Source organism: Corvus hawaiiensis, chromosome 8 (assembly GCF_020740725.1).
Source record: "Corvus hawaiiensis isolate bCorHaw1 chromosome 8, bCorHaw1.pri.cur, whole genome shotgun sequence".
NCBI lineage: Eukaryota > Metazoa > Chordata > Aves > Passeriformes > Corvidae > Corvus > Corvus hawaiiensis.
In genome coordinates this window covers 19,449,113-19,470,183 of record NC_063220.1, presented here as the reverse complement: position 1 = coordinate 19,470,183, position 21,071 = coordinate 19,449,113, and the positions used below count along the sequence as shown (strand labels likewise).

Sequence of the window (21,071 nt, the reverse complement as noted above, 5' to 3'; positions counted from 1 at the left end):
TTCACATCTTTGCTCCTAGATTGTAAGGCTGAATTGCTCTTTTAGCCTGTTGCTTGACTTGTTCTCTGTCTGTCTAGTGCCTGCTCTTCACCTGATAGTTTTTATCATTGCAGTCTGCCTCTCCATGTAACGGAAGAACTAACAGTTCCAAATGGTACTTTTTCCTCTGTGCCTCTCTGGCATTCACAATTGGCTAGGCCTTACTGGATCTGCACAAGCGTCAAGTTTATCAGTGTTCAGCTGAAGGGCTCATACTGTGAACTCCCTCAATGTTCATACTGTCCATACACACTAAACTCTTGGGTTCCTTGTGATCACTGCTGGAGCTTGGGTCTGCCTTGCTAAATGAAGAACTGAGTAGCTTTTACCTTTGTTTATAAGAATACTTACTGTGTCTCCCTCTGTTATTCTCAGTTTGGAGGAAAACTGATTACCTTTGGTCTTACCAAAGCTCCTGGACAGCAAATGCAGCAGACTTACCCACACCAGGTATTCATCAGTCAAGTCACTACTGAAACTGAATTCCTACTCCGATCCAAAGAACTGCAGATGGCCTTGCAGTCAGGGAACCTCCTTGATTACTGCCAGGGCAAGATCCAGACAGCCAAGCTACCATTTGATGAGAACCTTTGGAACTTCTTGAAGGTAGGATGGCTGTGGTGAAATACAGAGGTCAGTTCTTTTATGGTCCTGGGGTGGAATATGGTCCTCTCTAGCCATTTATATTTCTGTTCTTCAAAATATAAAATGGAATTGAATGAATAGACTAGTTACTTATCTAAAGAAAGTTGAGGTCTTGGAGGTTGTCTTGGTTTTCATTAGGAGTGGATTTGTTTGGGCTTCCTGAAACAGGATGTTTTCATCTCAACACACTGCCAAGCTGTATCTGCCTGCTACCTGTGGAGCTGTACATTATTATTTTTCAAGGTGAAGTCCAAATGAGCATTGAGATACCCCAGAACAAGGGAGAGAGCTGTGGTGGCATGAGGACTGACTAGCCTTCATGGACAATTTGGTAATGTGAGAGTTTGGTAATAAGAGGTGGTCGTCCTTCTGAAGAGGCAAGGCTTAGTCTTGGCAGGGGTGTACAGACACTCATAGCAGACTGTGTGGAGGGCAAAATACTGGGATCTTTTCCATAGTATTATATTTGCATAGAGAATCTTGAATAGGATGGCCAGCTGTTAGTCTAGGTGGTGACAGTGGTCTCCATTGCCACAATGTCTTCAGTTGCATCAAATGAGACACATCAAACTGTCATTTTTAGTCACTTTTTATAATCCATCTGGTGTGTGGTTCCAAGAGACCACTCCAGCACTAAAAGGATCTATTACAATTGATTGTCTTAAAGTACAAACCAGGCTTCTGTACAAGAAGTGTCCTGCAGCACCATTCCTGCCTCTGCAGGAACAGTTTCTGAAATGGACTGTTTACAAGTATCTTATCCATGTACAGTTTGATCATTTGTGTAGTAGGAGCAGCATGGGACTTGACTGAGACAGGCAGATTCTCCTTGCAGAATGCTAATCATGCATTAAAGCATATAAATAGTGCCTATCAATTAGGCTATGTGCAGCCGGTGGGAATTTTTTGGATAGTCTGAAATCCTCATCCAGGGAGCTTCTGTAACAGTTAACTAATTCTTGTGAGGCCAGCTAGCAATTCAGGCAACCACCTTGTCTCAGTTTCATCCAGACTCAAATCAGTCAATTTTCTCAATGAAGAGATTAGCTTGGCTGTTCCTAAACTATCCAGGGAATTGATGACCAAGGACACTGGGCAGGTTACAGTCATGGTCTTGATACACAATTGTATCTCAGTTGTAACTGTGGCAAACTTGAGTTTTGCCCTTTTATTGTGATTATAACTTAAATTCTGTAAATGTTCCCACAATAGTCATTAGGTGGACTTTTCATAGTTGAGTTCTTTATCTATAAGCTGAGCTCTAAACTTTGCTGCTGCCAGAAGGAGCTAACTATTGTCAATGTGTAGATGTCCATGATTTTACATGTTTTTTATCTTTTTAATATCCATTGGGACTCAGGTGAATTTGGAGCAGGACTCCAGGATTAAACTTCTCAAGCTGCTGGGCTACAGTAAAGAGGATCTGCAAAAAAAGGTAAGGGGTATTTCCAATAGAGAGAAACCTTTGCATGACTAAAGCTACTGCAGGAGAGTTTGTAGGGTCCCAACTGGAACTGAGCAAGTGATCTCATAGCACATGAAAGACCAAACTGTATGAAATTTCAGCTGGGACTCATGTGAAGTATACCCCACTAAAAAGCAAATGCAAGCACTTGTAAGGGTGTAACTGTAGGTGTAATGAATCAAACCAAAGGGGTCTTGAGCCCATTTATCTTTTTTTCAGTTGTTGGTGCACTGGGAAATGTTTAACAACAGTGCAGTTGTGAGAGCTTCTTTTAGCATTCAGCTCTCTGCATCTCAGGAGATTCCTTAACCGGGAAGAAGGTGACAGGTGGAGACAGTCTGTCATAGCACTGATGGATGCTTTGAAAGGAATAAATAGCCACTGATAGGCAGCCAGCCAGGAATAGGGTGAGGTGGAAGTTTTCCAACAGGTGAAAGAGCTGGGAGAATTGCTTCTGGGACTTGGCAGTTTCTTGGTAGTTTTGCTGTCCAGGTGCTTACTTTGATAGAGACTTAGATACTCTGTGTGTGTCTGTTACTTTTCTAGATTGCCTCATGTTTGAGTAACGGGATCCCAGATAAACAGCCTCGTCCTGAGGCAGATGGTACAAATGCTGCACCAGATCAGGTATGTCCTGTACCTCTTGCCAGCCTGGGAGAGCAGAGGAGGGCAGAATGAACTGCAAGGTCTAATTCCAACCGCAACTTATTGGGCTCAGTGCCGGCATTGCAGAGGGCAGTTCACAGGCCTGTCAGACCCTCACAGGGTCAGACTAAATGATTATAACTTTCCCTTCTGGCTTTAAAACTAATCCATGAACAAGGAAGAAGGACTCCTGGCTGTTATTCCTGGAAGAAGGCTTGCTTCTGTGTTGATTTCTTCAGTGGTAGAATTAGCCTCACCGCAGCTTAACTTCATGCTACTGTTCTGGATTTCCTCTGTGAAGCTTCTGCTGTGGTATTTCTTTCCTTTTCACCTCTGTCCTCTGAAATGTATTTTCACATAATTTTGAGATGTCCATCTTCAGATGCCTTCCAACGCCTGGTACACTGTACATTTTTCTCCTCTGAGGTATCTAAAACTTATGTCCTCTGATTAGTAATCTTCTTCACAAGCCTCAAACACTGGCTGAGATACTTTAGGAGTAGCAATTGTGTCCTGCATTTCAGTAGAGCACCAGGCATGGCTGTGATCCAACCTGTTATTTATAGATTTTACTTGTTGGTCTTGTCTCTGTTCCCTCCAAAATAGTTCAGCTTGCTCAGGGGCAGATGGTTGAGCTGATGAATGCTGCCCAGCAGTGCTGTTGGCATTGCAGGTCTTGCACCATCATTCTCCTAAGCTTTGTTAGTTGCAGCACTGCTCTTGTTACTGCCCTTGTGAAACTGTGCAGATTGATAGTGCAGTGACAGGAGTTTCCAAATTGAAATTAGATTTATATGAGCATGCACAACGAAATGGAGAGCAGCCCTGTCCCACTCTGTGATCCACTAAACTGTTTTGGGTAGGATCTGTGTCTGCAGTGAATGAAATAAGTTCTTGCACTTTTTGCACAGCTTTTGATGAATTCCAGCGATGATGTAGCTGCTGTTTCTTCCTCTTCAGCCTTTTTTGATAACCTCATCCCACAGAATATGAGCACATTGGAGATTCCTGTCACAGAAGGTACGTTACATGAAGAGTATTTCTGCCCTCTTAGGAAAAGGGGAGAGGAGAGAGAACCAGAAAATTAAGGGGGACCAGGAAGAATCTGGTTCACTCCAGCAGACGGATACTTTTAAAACACATGACCCCTTCAAGTGTCATGCAGCATATCTCATTGAGCAGAGAAATACTTTTCCCAGATAAGAGACCCATTAAAAATACAGAAGAATCTTCTAGATGATGGAAGACTTAGAGTCAAGTCAGTGGGTTTTTTTGGGTCTCCAAATTTTCCTTTAGCTGGGCTTTTAGCTGTTACTGCTTTTTACTGCCTGCTCTTTAAAACAAGCATCATCAGTGCACCTGAGTGATAACCCTTTGGGTTGACTCTACTTATCACTTCTGTAGATACAGATGGACTCATCAGCCAAGCCCTTCTGTTGGGGAATTTTGAGGGTGCAGTGGAGCTGTGCATGCGAGCAGAGCGCTTTGCTGATGCCATCATTTTAGCTATAGCTGGTGGGGAGAACCTCCTAAAGGAAACCCAGAAGCGCTACTTTGCCAAGCGGAAAACAAATCTCTCTGTGGTAAGCGATGGTTTTGTGTGTACACTGAGCAGGGGAAGGTGTCCACTGTCCTGGCAAATTTTTCTCTGAATATATGTGGAAATGCTTTTTCCATAATGCAGGAAGTAGAATGTCAGCAGAATCTGGATGTTTCCTATCATGGGACATTTACTCTAATATCGTGGTAGTTTTATGACAACTTTATGTTGTCTACATAGTGTGTCTGTGTTCTCTGTCCTTTTTTTTTTAATGGTTTCTGTCTCAGCTTCTCGTGCTTGTAACCTGTGGTGCATACTGCTCCTTTACAGCTCAACTAGGAAGTTCCTAGCTTATTAATTTATGAATGAAAGTGTAACAGAGGTTGGGATATCTTAACACTGTGTTCCAGTTACTGATACCAGCTGCTCTGAAACAAGATATGTGTTAGATCTTTAGTCTTGTCTAGTATGGCTGTTTCTATATTCTTTGAAGTGCTTTGTTGGGCATTTTTACTTTCCTTAGAGGCATCAGGTTCCAATTACTGTTAACACAGGGATGCTGAGATTGTTGGACCTTAACGTACAGTGAGGTAGTTGCTGCATAGTGGGAAGTGTGTTTGAAAGTGAGCTGTTGCTTAGGCTGTGAGCTTATCTTTGTCTTCAGTGGTTGACAGGCCTTCTGCTTCCCTTACAGCTGCTTTCCTGCATTGTGCAGCAGAACTGGCAAGATATTGTTTGCACGTGTGATCTACAGAGCTGGAAGGAGGCACTGGCCATCTTGTTAACATACTCAAAGCATGAAGACTACACTCAGCTCTGTGGTATGAAGTGTAATATGTTTTGATACAATTTCCCTTGCAGGGGGTACCTCTGGACTGCTTACAGAAAGAAGTGGATAGAGTTAAGAAAGGAAAGCACTTCTTACCCATTACAGCTACCTGGAACTTAAATAAGTGTGGACTGTTGAGTCAGGAGAATGATAGATGCACACTGTAGCTGAGAATCATGGTGTGAAGTTACATATGTGGGTATTTCCTGTGCCCTCTAGGAGTAGCATGGAAAAAAACAGGATAGATGCTATCACTAAGCTGAGACATGAAGAAAGTGATTTTTATTCCATAGAGAAAGGTATTTCCTTTACAGTAAAAGGTTCAGTGGGCTTCACTCCATCTAAAACAGGTTTGAGCACCCTACTATTGCCTGGAGATTCCCACACCTGTTTTGGAAATTCAAAAAAAAAAAAAGGTGTTGGACCTTTTCACTGAATTCATCTGTCCTTTCTTTCTTTTATGTGTTGGGCAGACATACAAAAATTGGCAGATGTAGGAAAGGTACTTTTTTTTCAACCAAGTTGGCTTTGGGGTTCCTTCCTGATGCCCATTTCTGTGTTATCCAGCAGTTATGCAATGGAGCTGGTGAAGGGTCTAGATCCCAAGTCTTATGAGGAGCAGCTGAGGGAGCTGGGGTTGTTTAGCATGGAGAAAAGGAGGTTTGGAGTGACCTTACTGCTTTCTATAACTACCCAAAAGGAGGTTGTACTTCTCCAAAATAGCAAGTAATAGGACAAGAAGAAACAGCCTCAAGTTGCACCAGGGGAAGTTTAAATTGGGCATTAGGTAAACCAGCTGCACTCAACGGGTTGTCAAGCATTGGGAACAGGCTGCCCAGGGAAGTGGTGGAGTCACCATCCCTGGAGTTATTTAAAAAACATGTATATGTGGCACTTAAAAACTTGGTTTAGTGGGACCTGGCAGTGTTAGGTTTATAGTTAGACTTGATCATAGTGGTCTTTCCTGATCTAAATGATTCTATGATTCTAATTAGGTGCAGATCCAAAACATCGGGGTTAATGAGCTCTTCAAAAGGGGAGTGTGTTAAATGTTGGCTACATCTCTTCCTCTCTAGATGTGCTGGGTGCCCGCCTGGAGTCAGAGGGAGATGCAGCCCTGTCCAATGACGCCTGCCTCTGCTATATCTCATCAGGAAATGTGGAGAGGTTGGTGGAATGCTGGGTAAAAAACCATGAGACTTCGTCACCGCTTGCCCTACAGGTACAGGTGCTATAATGTTGGTTTGACTCTTCTTTAGGCCAGTCTGGTAGCCCTGAACTGTTTGCATTATCCCATCAGAGTATCTGGTTTCCAGCAGACAGTGGAGACCTGTTTGTACTCACCAAGGTATCTCCTTCTAGCCTGAATTGTGGGCCTACTTTGAAAGGAGGCTTGCTCTCTTAATCATTCAGTGTTTGTGTGTTTACATTGCACATAAATCCAGCCATGGACAGGAGTTACAGCCTACCTGCTTCTCTTACATACTGATGTCATCTCTGAGCTTCCTTTTTCTCAGGGAAGTTTGAGCTGTACCTGTTTTCTTACTGGTAGTAGCCTGGGAGTACATTTGCTGCTGTGCTTATCATGTATAACTTAATGTTCCAGTTATCTGGCTGTACCTTCAGAATAGCCTTAGCAAAATAAAATGAAGTCTGGACCATGTTATTCCCACTGCAAGTAAAATGATCACGTAGGGGGAATCGCATCTTGCAGATGAATCGGTACTTCTAAGTCAATGTTTTTACCTACCTCTCTTCATTCCTATTGATTATTTCACAGAATTACAGAATAATCCAAGTTGAAAGGGACCCACAAGGATCAAGTCCAGCACTTAAGTGAATGGCCCATATGAGGATTGAACCCACAATTTTGGTGTTACCAGCACCATGCTCTGACCAACTGAGTTAATCTCAGTAGTATTACATTTAAACCTAAGTCACTAAGCCCTGTTGTGTCTGTCACTTGCTAGAATGAGCTAGACAAGTCTTCCACTTGGATATCTGTAGATAATGCCTTCTGCTACGGAGTTCCCTGGTTTTGTAATCCCACTAGTAAGTGAAAGCAACAAAAACAGGCATCTTTAGCACTCCTGGTTGTTTTTGAAACTGGCCTCCTCCCAGTTGCCAGATATGAGCACGTATCATTCCACAGCTGTAAACACTCCTTTGATTTCTAGGAGTCGAAGGAGTTTTGAGTAACTAAAAACCTTCTGGTCCTTTTGTCAGCAACAGTAGTTTTTTTGCATTTCTCTTGGTATGGTTTTAAGCCTTCCTCTTCCAAGCTGAGAGCTTGTAACAGTAGTAGCTTCCTAGTAAAAAGATTACAGTTGACTGAAATGTTCTTGTGGCTTCTGATTTTCTTTTCTTCCCTTACTGTTAAAGTAGCAATGTCAGGGTTTGCTTCTTGGTTCCTGTTTTTCTCCAAGTGCACCTGAGGAAATGGTCATCAGTGACAGTATTTGGTGCAGAGTGGAAGTAACTTCTGTCCACATTGGACCCAATGTCAGCTGAAAGTGGGGAGGGCCATCTGGTATTGTCTCAGCGTGAGATGGACCAGTAAAGCTAGTCAGATTCTGAGCAGTCTTATTTCTTTGCTCCCCCTGGCTTATTCAGGATCTTATAGAGAAGGTAATGGTGCTGAGCAGATCCATTGAGATGCTCCGAGGCACAGCAGGACCAGCACCAGGCCCTGTCTTGGCAGAACGAATCACCCAATATGCCAATCTCCTGGCATCACAAGGATGCTTGGGAGCTGCAATGAATTACCTACCCAGCAGCTCTAAAGAGGTGAGTGAGCAGCAAGCTGTTGTGGAAAAGAGTAGTATAGCGGGGGGAAATGGTGCTTTGTATGAGAGAGCTGGGGTTTTGACATGCATCAGGACTTAAGGTTTCACCTTAGTTATGCTAACTTGAGAATAGAGGGGGAGGGGGGAAGGTGTTCCAGGAAATGGGTTTTGTCTTCATTTGCATTTTCTTTGTAGTGCCTTTGATTCAGGGAAAAGGAAAAGAGCTATAGAACTGTAAAATGGACGATGGAAAACAACATTAGGAAGCAGCTCTCCAGGGAAGCTGCCTCTCCTCCTGAAACTAGCTGGTAGAGGAAGGGAATGGGGAGGTCACCTGGCAGTTTGAAACAAATCCATCTAGTGCCTAAATGTGGGTAGGGTTTGAGGAAGGAATACTCTAAGGACTGGAGGAAGGATCAGTGAGACTTCATCTGCTTGGGAGTTTGGCAGGTGATGTCCCAGACTGTCATTTACCATTTGCTGAGGTTTTTTTCCTGGTGGCTGTTGGGGAGATGGTTAGTTTTGCAGTTTGATTCATAGTGCTTTAGGTCAGGATCTACTTTAAATGCCTCCCCAGCATTTTCCATCTGGGGCTCTCAAGGTGCTTCTTCTAAAGCACAGTTTGTTTCAGCTCCTGATTGAACAGCTCCGAGACCGGCTCTTTCATGCTCAAGGAGACAATGTGGGTGATCAGCAGCCACCCCCTTTTCCCTACACTCGTGTCAGCGTAGGGGTCAGTAAAGCCCCAGCAGCCAAGAGTGGTTCCACCCTTGAAGGAGCAACCCACAAAGCAGGTCCCAGACATCCAGAGAAGGTAGGCCTTAAACTCAGGTGTTCATGGCTTGGGAGGAGGGAGGAAGGCTACTGGGTTGTGGAAGGCATGTGAAGTAATATGAGATGACATAAATTGCAGACACTGAGGAACTCCTCAGTGATGTCCTTCACTGGAGCAAACATAAGCTCTGTGATTATCCAAAAGTGAGCTGTCTGGCATCTTTTCACAAAGCCCTGTCCTACATGCAGTCCCTAGAGGAGAATGTTACTAGTGTAGTGATCCACTGAGATCTCAAATCTTAGGGTGAAAGGGGATGTGGTCATTTTCCTATGCTCATGTTACCCTCATATCTTAGTAAAATTAGTGTAGTATGGCTTAATCTCAGTTCTTGCACAAGAAGACTGTTTGCAAAGTTTTGCTTCCAACCTCTATTATTCCATTATTGTTCCTCTGTTCGTCCGGTTGTGCTTCCAGGAAGTCACTGTATGGGAGCTTGCTCCTGAGGACTAATCCTTTTGAGAGCTGGAGAATACTCTGAAGAGTGTGGTGCTCATCTTGTTGAGCAAGTTATGTGGTGGGAAAGGCCTTTGATCGAGTGCATCCAGGGCACCAACAGCAGCAGCAAGTTCTCTTGCCTGAGAAGTGACAGGGATAGAAATTTCATCTGCTATTATGTGTATACATATGACTCTGTTGGCCATTTGCAAGATCTTTGTTTTTTAATTGCAGCCCAACTATCAATCATCATTTACCCCTTCAGCACCATCTCAGCCTTCAGTGCCTTCCCTCTTCACACCTCAGCCAGTGCCAGCGATGTCCATGGCACCTCACCATGTTGCCCCTCCCCAAGCCAGCACAGGTCCACAAACAAGTGTCTATTCCAGAGGACACCCGTACCCACAGTACAACTTGGGCTTGAATCCAGCAACTGTCTCAGGGCCAGGTAAGCATTGTCTGATAGTTGTGTCCATTTTCTAGGTTTCCTGAGGTTAAAGCCTTCAATATGGGTGGCTGCTGTACTTTTTTCCTCACAGGCCTGTTGTACTGACAAAGAACAAGTCAGCCGTCTGACAATCTTCTCAGTGCCTCTGACACATCTAGCTGTAGCGACTGTTGCTGCATGTGCACTGATACTAAGCATACATAGGGGTGGAAAAGCCACAGCTGGCTTGGTGACAGTTTGAGTGATGTAGCCTGGGCTAGGGGGGACACAGATATTAAACGGTATGGCTTGAAGAAGGGAAGACTTACTACCAAGAAGGATAGTGTCGTGAGTAGTTGGCACATGAAACAAGTGATGCTGATACACTCTCTGTTGTCTGTAGCTGTGCCACAGTCTCAGCCATTTGGACCAGTGGGAGTCGGACCTGTTGGTCCTGCTCCCTTCTCCAGCCAGCCGTCTCTGCCAGGACAGCCCATGCCCATTATGTCTCCTGGTGTTCCACCACCCAGACCTGCCCTCTTCACTCCAGCCTCAGTCCCATCATCTCAGCTTTCTGCAGCTTGTCCTCTCCCTGTGGCAAGCCAGTCTCCTCTAGACTACTCTTCAGCACCTTTCAACTGCCCCATGAACATGGGTTATCCTCAGGGTGGTCCTGGAGCTCCATCTACTAAACCCTTGCCAGCAGCCATTCCTCCTCCTCCCACAGGTAAGTACTGCTTGTGTGACTTGTGTGTCCAGGACAAGCCAAGATGGGGTTTGTAGTACATGATGGACATGGATCTTCTGAGGTCTGGTCTGTCCCCACAGAGGCTGGATGTAGTGCTGAGGCAAACCTTACAGGCACAGAGTGCTGAGTCTTGCTGTGGTGGTGAAGCAAAACAATGGTAACAGTTGCATTCAGCCTGTTCAGTTGTTCTTTCTCCCAGGCTGCGGTTGCAAGATGTTGTCTCTTCAGGTCCTCCATGCACCCTGAATAGGCATCTGCTCTGACAGAAAGGGTGGTGGTTCCCTTGGAACTCCTGGTGGAAGGTTTGCTCATCCCGCCCTTGCTTATGCAACTTACATGAGAAGTGCATTTGAAATGGTGGGAGAGCAGGGTGCTGCTTCCCTCTCCATGAGATACCCCTTACTTAGCTTCAGGATTAAATTCCTCTGTCTGCTGTACTCCAGTGCTCCCATTTTTTTCCTGTTGTCATAAAGGGCTTGTCTGGGAATCACTTCTGGATTCCTCTCTGCAGTGTTGTAGACCCCTCTGGGTCTATAGTTTGAATCCAGTCTGGCATGTGAAGTCCTTGCTAGCATGATGAAGAGAAAGAGGGTTGTTGGACCTAGTTCCCCATGGATGGGCATTCCTTCTATTTCCCAGAATATCACCATATCTGGTGTTTGTTAATGCTTTGTTTGCCATCTCAAGGAACAGGTTCAGCCAGGCTGTGGAGATCCCTAACAACAAGGCTGACAATCCGTAGATTTTTGAGCAGATGCTTCTCCAAGCCACACGTATTCTGAGAGTGAAGGAACTGAGGCTATGATGTTTGCCTTCACCCGAAATCCTTTGCTGACCTGTGTTTAACCAAGGATAGCAAATCCCACTGTGTGAAGTCTGTGGGAACTACACACAAAGGCTCTAAGCTACAGCTGGACAAATTCCTTCCTGAAAAGCTTTTTGGTATAATAGTCCAGTGAAATTACTCAGTGAGTGAAAGCTGTTGGTGATCATGCCTTTTCCACCCTGCCTTGATTTTCAGGTTTCTTCCCTTGGCTAGATCCCCACGTGGATCATGCAGGTAGTACCCAGAGAAATCTCCAGACCTGTGGGGCAGGCAGTGTTGCTGCTTCTAGTGAAATGTGTGCATGTATTGATGTGTGCGCATGGGTGCATGCTCACTGCTGTTTGTGGTTTTGTTGCATGCCTGGGGAGCTGTACAGCTGGGGTAGGGAATAGACCTGTCCTGAGGACTAGTAAGTGACAGCTGGGGATATTGGAAGTGAAATAAAAGTACTATGCTATTACTCATTAGTTTAGGTACAGAAAACAGGGTCTCCCCCTTCTTCCTTCTCTATTTTCCTCCAGTTCTGGAGGTATTAGACCATTTTCAGTCTCTGTCTTTTCAGGCAGTTGCTGGGCCAGCAGGACAGGGAAGCAGACAGTTTTCCTGTCTTGGTTCTCTAAGCAAGGAACGGGCCAGTGGTTTTAACTTATCACTCATTTTCTCCCTGTTACACTCCCAGCCTTGTGCACAGTTTTTCTTGTGCTTTCTGCCTGTGGTTTGGAAGAGGTGAGTCCCAGCAGAAGCAGTGGTGGAGTAGAGCTTCCCCAGCAGGATTTGGGGGCTCTCTTCCAAGAGGAGCTGGAAAGCCCTTTTGGCTTTAGTTAAAGGGTGAGGTTTGGCTTTGAATCTTAGTTCAACTATTGGGGAAAATTTGGACCCAGGGCGTTTTCTGACTGATACTTAGTACTGATTTCTCCCCTTGGGATTCACTGGTGGTGGAGGGTAGTCATTTTCTAGTCTGCATTGTCAGTGGGGTAAGACTCAATGTCTTAGTGGTCTGTCACTGCAGTGATTGGTGCTCTTTGGAGGGACCATCTGCCAGGCACGAACCTCACAGCTTTATTTAGGAAATCCAAGTACTTACAGGCACTTACACCACCAAGCAGGTCTGGCTGTGTGAAGTGGGACTCCAGAGAGGGAGTTGTCCCTTCAGCAGAGAAACAAAATACCTCAGTTTCTCTCTGTTAAAGAGAAGATGATTCCATGACAAGGATTTCAAGCACTTTCTTAGGCTGAAGATGCCCTTCAGGAATTCACTGCTGAGAAATTCCCTTTTCCTTAGCAGCATTTCCCCCCAGTTTTAATGGCAATGTATAGCATGCCTGGATCAGCAGTGCAAACTGGCTTCCTTGAGAGTGCTTTCTTGCCTGCTGTTATTGTTCTGGTTTTAATTTGTATTTTTCTTAATCTGAAATGGAACTGTAAAATCATTCAATCTGACTGGCCAAAATTGCTTGCTTTGGAAATTCCTGAACATAGTATCTACAGCTCATGAGCATCATTACTAACACAATGAAGAGACACCTCCACTTGTAGAAATCCCAAGTTCCTGAGAGTGTCAGGGACACGGCGAAGGACAGCAACATGTTGTCTTATCTCCTTTCTGGCCAGGATAATCCCTGATTCCAGCCTCTGGTGGTCTTGTTTTTTCTAGGACAGGCATTGCTGGAGACTGCTGCCATGGGGCACTCCTTTCAGGGATGGTGAGAAATCCTATTTCACAAGTAGTGTAGGAAAGATAGCATTTCACCCCAGCAAAATGCAACAGGGTCTCTTGTCTCTCATGTCTGATGATTAAGTGCCTGGCTTAAAGAGCATAATTTAAATAGCTGTTTCCAGTGAGGATACAGTGCCACTGGGTTGGAATAGTGCCAAGGATTGCTAGGCCACAGGCTCAGTGGGGGCCAGCAGAGTTCTAGGGCACCGAATCCCCAAGCTAGAAATAGGTGCCAACTTAATTAAACTACTGATCCAAACTCATCAGAGAGCGAGTCTTGAAATCATGGGAAAAGGGAGGGCAAGAAGAGGCTGCCAGAATTTTAATAATAAAGGTAATTAAAGTAATAAAGCACCTTTTGCATCTTTCCCCTGTGATTTTTAAAGCTCAGTTCAGGATCAGTAGCTCATTAAGTGTGGCTCTGAGCTCCAGCAATTCTGTTATTGCTGCTTAGAATTATTCCGTTTTCTCACAGATTATTCCTCTCTCATGGGCTTGAGGTTATTAATACTGGGGTTTTGTCTAAAGATGCAGGTACCCTTAGAGGACAGCAGCAGACAAGGTAGTTGCAATTTGACCTTTACAGAATGAAGAGTGGGCAGAAGTCTTTTGATGTCATGTTGTCTGATGGATTTTAAATTACCTGGAGTGAGGTTAGAGTACGACAGAAGCATCTGCTGAGACACCCCTCTGCTCCCAAGGCAGACTGGTTAAGTCTATTCGCTTCCATTTGGCAGTCAGCAAATTTTGCTAAGCTTTGTTTCTGAACATAATTTTGGAAGGGAACCCACCCCTAAATCTTTCCGCCTTTATCAGAACAGCCTGTGTGGCTTTGGACTGCCACCATGAGCACTCCTGTAAGTGCTGGTGAAAAGCCCTCTCACCTGCAGCATAGCTCTTGCTGTGCTACCACAGTGCCAAATTCTCTGGAGAACCCCAAGAACTTCCTGAACTGTGAGGTGCACACTTATGCAGGTCCCCACCAAGCTTCCAGCCTGACTCTGAGGCTGACTTCTGCAGCTTATACAGGATCCAGAAAGCTTCAGGTAGTTCCAGAAAAAGTTTTCTGTGTGGGAGTGGGTGTGTGCCAGTTCAGTCTGATCAGACATCACCTCATGAAGGCTGTGCACATACTTGGATACTAAGAATGAAATTAAGAAAGGGAAAGCTAAGCAAGAGCATCTCATGGGCCTGTGAGCTGGGTTTGAAATTCCTCAGTTGAAACAGTCTAAAGGTGCAATGACAAGGGAATTGGAGCCAAAGGGCCTTCTCCTGAAGGAAGTTCTAAACTGTGCAAGCAACCATGAATTGTTGCTGCAGCCACCTTCTCACAGTCTGAGGTTTGTGTCTTGTCCTCTGTCCTGGCAGCTCAGGAATCTTGGAGTGACTCCTCTACTGGAAGAGGAGGCCTTCAAAAGAAAAAGGTAAGTTTTAAGCTACAATATGTGTTGGTTGTCTTTTAGCCAGCGAGTTCCATGTAACAGATACATTCCTATACATGCTCGCTGTCAAACTCCACAGGTCTCTGTCCCTGTAGCTCTGTCTACGTCTGCACTGCATGCATGGCTAGGACTGGAGTCTAAGTAATCTTGACTCTTTGCCATCCAAAGCCACATGCTATTCTGCAGGGTGGCTGTTTTCTGACATGGTTATCAGCTCTGATGTTGCATCCTCTGTCAGTACTTCCCAGGCTGGCTACAGTAATTTGTTGTTAGTATGGATTTAATCTTATGCCCTTGCCTATACAATTTTTTTGATAGTGGCTGAGGAGGTCACGTTCCCTTCACACCTGACAGCTGGTGGCAGCATTTTCCCTCAGCTCAGTGGGACCAACAGTGATTTTCCTCAGATGCCGATACCAAATGATAAGGCACTTGTGCTGAGAGAAGTTGAGACAGGTGTAGCTGTGAGCTGCCTGCCGTGTTGGTCCTGCAGCTCTCTGCCTTGTCATGATTGTACTGGAGGGCCTGTGAGCTGAGCTTTTCTGCAACAAATGCTCTCAGTACCCCATTTCTATCATTGCTGCCTGCTGGCAGGTGTGACGAGAAGCTTCTTTGGCATCCTTCCCACCCCCCACTCCTCTTTTTTAGATTGGAACAGACTTCTCGCCCTTTTTTCTGGCAGCATAGCTGGGAACCTGCTTCAGGCTGTGCTCACTACAACAGGATTAGCCTCTTGTTAAAGCCATCTCCTTTTGATCTAGCCCTGTTGGAGAGAATCTGTCATGACTCTCTGGCTTAGCAGGGGCATGATGAAGTGTTTGCAAGGGGAATCTCCCCCCATGTCGTGGGATTTTCCCCAATACTTGCTCAGTTGGACACTTCACTGCTGCTAATCTCTACATTCAGGACTCGTGCCGTTGCAGAGACCAGGCGGCTTTCTGAGGACCAGTGCTTTCAGGGGTAACGGATCTGTTTGATTGAACAATCCCGGAGGGGTTTTCTTGCTGTCGCTTTGACTGTTCATCTGGGATGCAAGAGGAAGGGCCCCATTCTCTGAGTCAGGGGGCTGAAAGAACAGGGATGTGTAACACATCATCTTGAGAACTGAAGACATAACTCTTCAAGTTAGAAAAGAAGCTGAATTTTTCTGTGGAGAGGCAGCCAACCCTTCTTCCTTGGACTTAGTTTTCTTGATTTTTTTTTTTTTTTTCTTTCCTTCCTTTGCTGACAGTTGCCTGAGAAATTTACTCCTCTGGCCCCCATCACAGCTCCAGTAATGGGCCTGCCTGCTGAACCCCAAGGGATCCATCCTCAGCTATCCAGGTTGCAAGAATCTGGCCAGTCACCCCCAGGAGCACCCAAGGAAGGCAGCCTACAGGTATCAGAGAAAGTGGGGCATTCCCCAGCCACCAGCATCTTGTCAAGTAGAAAATAACTCAACTTTTGAGGTTCTTACTGCTTGGCAGCTGTAGAGGGCTTATGCTGCTCCCTAGCCCTTACAAGGCATCTCTGCCTGAGTATTAGAGGAGTTGCCAGGTTGGAAAAATGACACCTGGGTATGGGTGGGAGAGAGTGAGGGAGACCAGGCAGGCTGTCAGCCTGCTGTGAGTTGAGAATCCAGAGGCCTGGAGCTGTATCACAGTCTGAAGATGATAACCTAATTCTGTGCTTGCAGTATTCTCTGGGTTTGTGAAGGGGTGAAATTCCTTCTGTTCTCTAGTTTCAGGAGGGGAATCTACCTGCTCTAGCCTTTCATGTTCCTGTTGCATTCATTCAGCTGCTTTTTTTGTCTGTCAGTATCACCAGCTACCTGTGGAGAGCATTGAGAGGAAGGAGCTGCCCCCTGAGCACCAGGCTTTGAAGGCCACATTTGAAGGGTTGGTGCAACGCTGCTCGGCTGTTGCCACTGATCCAGTAAGTCCTCCCTTCTCTGATCTTTGACTTTTTTTCCCTTATAGATGTTTGACTGGTGCTTCCTTCTTACAGTTGGTAAAGAGTGGAAAAGTCTTGTCCCTATAACCAAGTCAATCTCCATCTGCCTCCTTCCTTTAGGCTGCAGGCTTGTTCATCTTTGGGAACTGAGATACAGTCTCTAGCATTTATCCTCTGCTTCTCATTGCCTTCTTGGAGTAATGATTCTGTCCTCCTGGCTCTTTCTTTTAAGGGAAGTAGAAGAATTTACTCAGCTAATTCAGTTTCACTGGCTTGATCTGCAGATAGTTCCTGCAGAGCTGGTATTACCAGCTATCCTTAGAGCTTAGAGGGAAAGGCTGAGATATCCCAGGTGGAAAAGAAAGCCAAACAATCTTTGTGTTCATGTCACTGTAATTTCTCCACTTTGGTTCCTGGAAGGCTGTTGGCATATGTCACATTGGGTGAATGTGTCAGGCCAGACTGTCTGGAAGCAGAAAAGCAGTGTTTGCACATTGTGTTAGGTTGCTAAGTCTTCCCAGGGCTTGGGGCCACTAAGAAGCCTTCCAGAATACCTCTGCTTGGTAGATGTTAGGATGAACACTGAGCCCAGATTGCTGTCCCAGAGTCAGGCAATTAGAGCAGCATCTCCAGTGTGTTTGCTCTGTGCTTTCTGAGAGTGCAGCATAACAGTCTGGGGGATAACCTAAAGGTTCCCTCTATGGACAGAAAGGCTGTAGGTTTGGGCTTAAGCACTTGACTTAGGTGGTGGTTGAATAGCTGTCTTTGTACAGCAGTGCAAGTCAGCTGAACTTCCAGGCTTCCAGGCCTGTTCCAGCAGTGCCCAGAGCCAGGCATTTGTGTTCATGGAATAACTTACCCATGAGTGGATTATTCAAGATGGGGTTAATGAAGTCAGTCTCACAGTCTTATCAGAGCTTCAGTACTCAGGCACTTTCCTTGGTGGTTACCCAGAGGTTCCCTCTTTACCTTAAGGAGACCAGGAAGATGCTCTTTCTTGGGCGAGCCTGAGTTCAGTCAGGGTGAGCCTGTCTGAGCACCCCATGGGTCAACTAGTGGATGTTTCTCACACTTTGGAAGTAGTCACTCTATCCTGTGGTCTGCAAGCACTAGCAGAAGGGAGGAATGCCTAGGCTGGGAGATGGGAAAAGGGGCAGTCCATCTTTCTGTCCTGGGGAGAGAATGTGCATATATGTACATGTATGTACACATGCAGAGTGAGGGCATGGCTGACTTGTATCTCAGTCCCTGGCTGTCAGAGGCTGCGATGCAGCTGAATTATAAGGTGCTGTCGAAAGAGGAAGGGAGGGACTGAATGAGAGAATTTGAGCTCTGGAGAGATGGCTTGGAAGCTCTGGCAGACAAGCAATACCTGTTTTGCTTCAGAAAACACGAAGGAAGCTGGAGGACGCGTTGCAGCGGCTGGAGTGTTTGTATGAGAAGCTCCGTGAGCAGGCGGTAAGTAGATGCCACCATTCCTTGTGGTCCAGCTGGCTCCCTGAACCCACCTTTGCACTGGGTTGTGGGTCTTGGTGTCTGTACCAGTGTAACCAGCACATACTCTCTGGGAAGACAAGGGGAGTGCCAAACCTTGTAGCGACCATGAATCCAGACAGCCTTTTATCTTCTTTCCTAACTTTGGCCCAGACATAGTGTAAGGAAGAGCTGAGGAGGTATTTGCAACGTGCTTGTACTCTTCAAGAAATATACTGGCACATAGACAGATCCCAGATGGGAAGGGGCAACTGGGGATGGTTAAGTGTGTAGTGTAACTCGCTTAGAAAACTCTGAAGTTGCTAATGCCAATTGCTGATGCCAGCTGGCAGTTGTTGTAGTCTGGGAAAGCAAGGGAAGAAGCAGACTATCCTTCCTGCCAGTGCTTGACTGTATAGGTGCTGTTTGGTGAAGTGGACAACAGTAAGGAAGGGTATGGAGGGAGAGAGACCTGTGTTATATTGCTGAACATGCTGACATTTCTGCTCCCTCTCCACAGCTCTCTCCAACCATCCTCATGGGTCTCCATGAAATTGCCCGATGCATTGAGGCTAAGAACTACCCACAAGGTCTCCTGGTTCACACCCAAGTGGTGAGCAGCAGCAGTTTCAGTGAAGTGTCTGGTTTCATGCCCATCCTGAAAGTCCTCATGACCATTGCAGGCAAGCTGAATGTGTAAAGTGTGGAGCAGCTGGAACAGTGCACACTGAGAGCTGGTGGACTGCCTCACCTGTTGATGTGCTGCAAGTTGTGGACTCTCCTTCTGACTCTGGAGAAATAGGTCTGTGCCAGTGCCTGGAACTGTGCTAGGCCAGCACGCCTAGCCCCATCCACTTTCCAGTCAGCCCACTGGTGCCCACAGCTCCTGGAGACTGTTCTTTCTCTCTTCTTTCTTACTAGTCTGAAGCCACTTTCCAGCCCAGGGATCCCAATTTCAGGCTGTCCAGATTGCACAGAGGTCCTTCTTCTTCCCTATATTCCCAGCACAAAGGGGAAACTCCTTCCCTTCTAGGTTGACATTGCTTTTTATTTTTCAGGAAACAAACAGGGCTGGTACCTACAGCACCACCACAGAAGAGCCTCAGGCTCTACTCCCTGCTGCAGAGTAAACTTCCTGAGTGGTAGCTGGGCTGCCTTGGGAACCTAGGCTGGTGTGTCCTCACTCTGTTGGGCTGCAGTGAGGATCTCTCCTGGCTCCTTTTTTCTCTTCATTCTTATCCTTGACTCACCTTTTCACCCCTCTGCACCCATATCCTGCTACGACTGGGGCTAACTACTAATCTACTCTGGGCCAGCTTTGGTTCTCTTTCTTCTTCACCCAGCTCTCTTGCTTTTAAAAGTCAAGTCTCCTGTTTACCCTCTATCACCTTCCTTTATATCTTTTCCCCCATCAGCTGCAGGCTCAAGCCCATAATGTTTCGGGTCCAGGGATGATTTCCCTTTCCCATTCCTGGGACTCTCCCATTCAGGAATGTTGGCAGGTTGTGCTCTGTCCACTTCTCCCCAGAGCCAGTCACATCCTGTCTTGGGGCTAAAAGCTGCCCTCTCTGGCTCCTGGCCTTTTTAACTTCTTTTATTTTAGCACAGCTGGACTTCTACTCACTGGTGTTACCTAAAGGCTTCCTACTTCAGGCTTTTCAGATGGCCTAGGGACTTTAAGAGCAGCAGGGATTGTTTAAGTCCCATAAAGATTTTCTTTGAGCTATCCTGACCAGCCCAGACTTGAGCAGGGAGAGACAGCTCATTGTTCCAGGTATGGTGCATTCATACTGTCTACAGTTACAGATACATGCAAAGGTGGTTCTCAAAAGCCTCTTGGCACTATGGTGGTAGAAATATGCTGCAGGAGGTGATGCTGTCAGGACTTGAAGATCTGGCTTGTGCTGAGACTTGTCATCACTGTGGCAATTCCTCTGGGAATAGATGAATGAAGCATATCTGTTCTGAGGAAGAAGTCTGGGAAGGCAGATGGGATTTTAGGGCACATCTCTGTGTGTGTATATTTCCCTCTCTTCCTCCCTCCTTGCCTTCTTTCTCAACATCCTTCTTACTAACCAGGCAGCATAATCATTGATCCATAGCTGGGAGTGAGGCTTCTTCCCAAGGTTTGGATGCAGCCAGCCCCTGCTTTCTCTGCTTGCTGCTTGAGTGATAATGCTATTGTGGGCCTGCGGTTCAGTGACGTACACGAATCAGCCTAGTCTACCATGAGACTTAGGAGGGAGGAGAATCAGAGAAGGGAGGAAGAGGACATGTCTCATTCTCTCCTTTCCAGGTCAAAGTGCCTCCTTGTTGCTGCTGTGTTGTTTCTATTGCTGCGGTTTGATGCACTGAGAAATTACAGAATGGTGAAATAAAAGCTGTGTTTTGTGATGCTTTTTTTCATAGGCTTGTCACCTCTGGCTGCAGGGTTCTTCCTCAGTCTGCATGGCCACCCACTGAGGGGGCAGTTGAGAACTGTGTGAGGCAAACCAGATTGTGGGCTCTGCTGCTATGGGCAGCATCCATCCTGGTGTGGTGAGACCTCAGGTCTTACCCACTCCCAAAGGCTGCAGGGTCAGAGCACTGATCTTCTCCAGATCACCTACGTCAGTTGTGAATGTTTATCTGCATCAGACACAAGAAGGCCCCCAGACTCAGGTTCTCTTGGGGAATCTCAGTGGTGTTGGGGATTTTGCACCTGACATCAAGAGCTGGAAGTATGTCAGTAAGTAAACAGAGAGCCCTTGATGACATCCTCTCCCACTGGAAATAAATGCTACACCACTGAAGCCATGCGCTTGAACTAGGATAAGGATTGGACCTGTGTGGAAATTTATACCATTGAATTGTCAGTTCTTATCATTAGTTAATAACTTAGGAATCTGTTGGCTGATTTCATTTAATCTTTTAAGGAGGTAAGAAGGCTGAATTGAAATGTACTACTGAGAAAAAGTTGGGGGAATCAAACTTGCTTCTTATAAAGAAAGAAATTCTGATGTAACTTTTTTTCCTGTCAGCTAGCTAGTATGTATGTACAAGCCTGCCAGTTAGCACACATGAAACTCTGAAATATGCAGGACTGTATTGCATAGCCCAAGGCTGGATGACTTGGGAGGAAGCAAAGGCTTGGAAAGATTGTTTGGATGGTGAAAATGTGAAGGGCTGTTGCTGGGAAGGGCCCAGGGTTTATGAGAGTTTTGGGTGTTAGGGGCACAGCACATGCATTCAAGGAAAACAAGCCTTTTGCAGCTTGTGCTGGAGCAGTTAGCAAACAGCCTGGCCTA

General features: G+C 45.9%; 1 protein-coding gene across 3 annotated transcripts in view; it reads left to right on the top strand.

Annotated features, from left to right (window-relative positions):
• The window catches only part of SEC31B (SEC31 homolog B, COPII coat complex component), a 35,329-nt gene extending 15,151 nt beyond the window's left edge, over nt 1-20,178 (top strand). The window contains exons 11-27 of one of the 3 annotated variants that reach the window (XM_048310760.1): nt 415-645; nt 2,045-2,119; nt 2,696-2,776; nt 3,706-3,814; nt 4,199-4,377; nt 5,029-5,155; nt 6,240-6,385; nt 7,777-7,950; nt 8,581-8,763; nt 9,454-9,667; nt 10,050-10,373; nt 11,416-11,454; nt 14,306-14,361; nt 15,611-15,757; nt 16,186-16,293; nt 17,698-17,769; nt 18,305-20,178. In XM_048310760.1, coding sequence (XP_048166717.1) covers nt 415-645; nt 2,045-2,119; nt 2,696-2,776; nt 3,706-3,814; nt 4,199-4,377; nt 5,029-5,155; nt 6,240-6,385; nt 7,777-7,950; nt 8,581-8,763; nt 9,454-9,667; nt 10,050-10,373; nt 11,416-11,454; nt 14,306-14,361; nt 15,611-15,757; nt 16,186-16,293; nt 17,698-17,769; nt 18,305-18,484 — 2,445 coding nt within the window. In that variant the 3' untranslated portion in view covers nt 18,485-20,178. Of the gene's footprint in view, nt 1-414; nt 646-2,044; nt 2,120-2,695; nt 2,777-3,705; nt 3,815-4,198; nt 4,378-5,028; nt 5,156-6,239; nt 6,386-7,776; nt 7,951-8,580; nt 8,764-9,453; nt 9,668-10,049; nt 10,374-11,415; nt 11,455-14,305; nt 14,362-15,610; nt 15,758-16,176; nt 16,294-17,697; nt 17,770-18,304 lie in introns of all 3 variants that reach the window. The other 2 variants (XM_048310759.1, XM_048310761.1) reach the window with 2 other exon arrangements.
• Nucleotides 20,179-21,071: the final 893 nt, after the last annotated feature.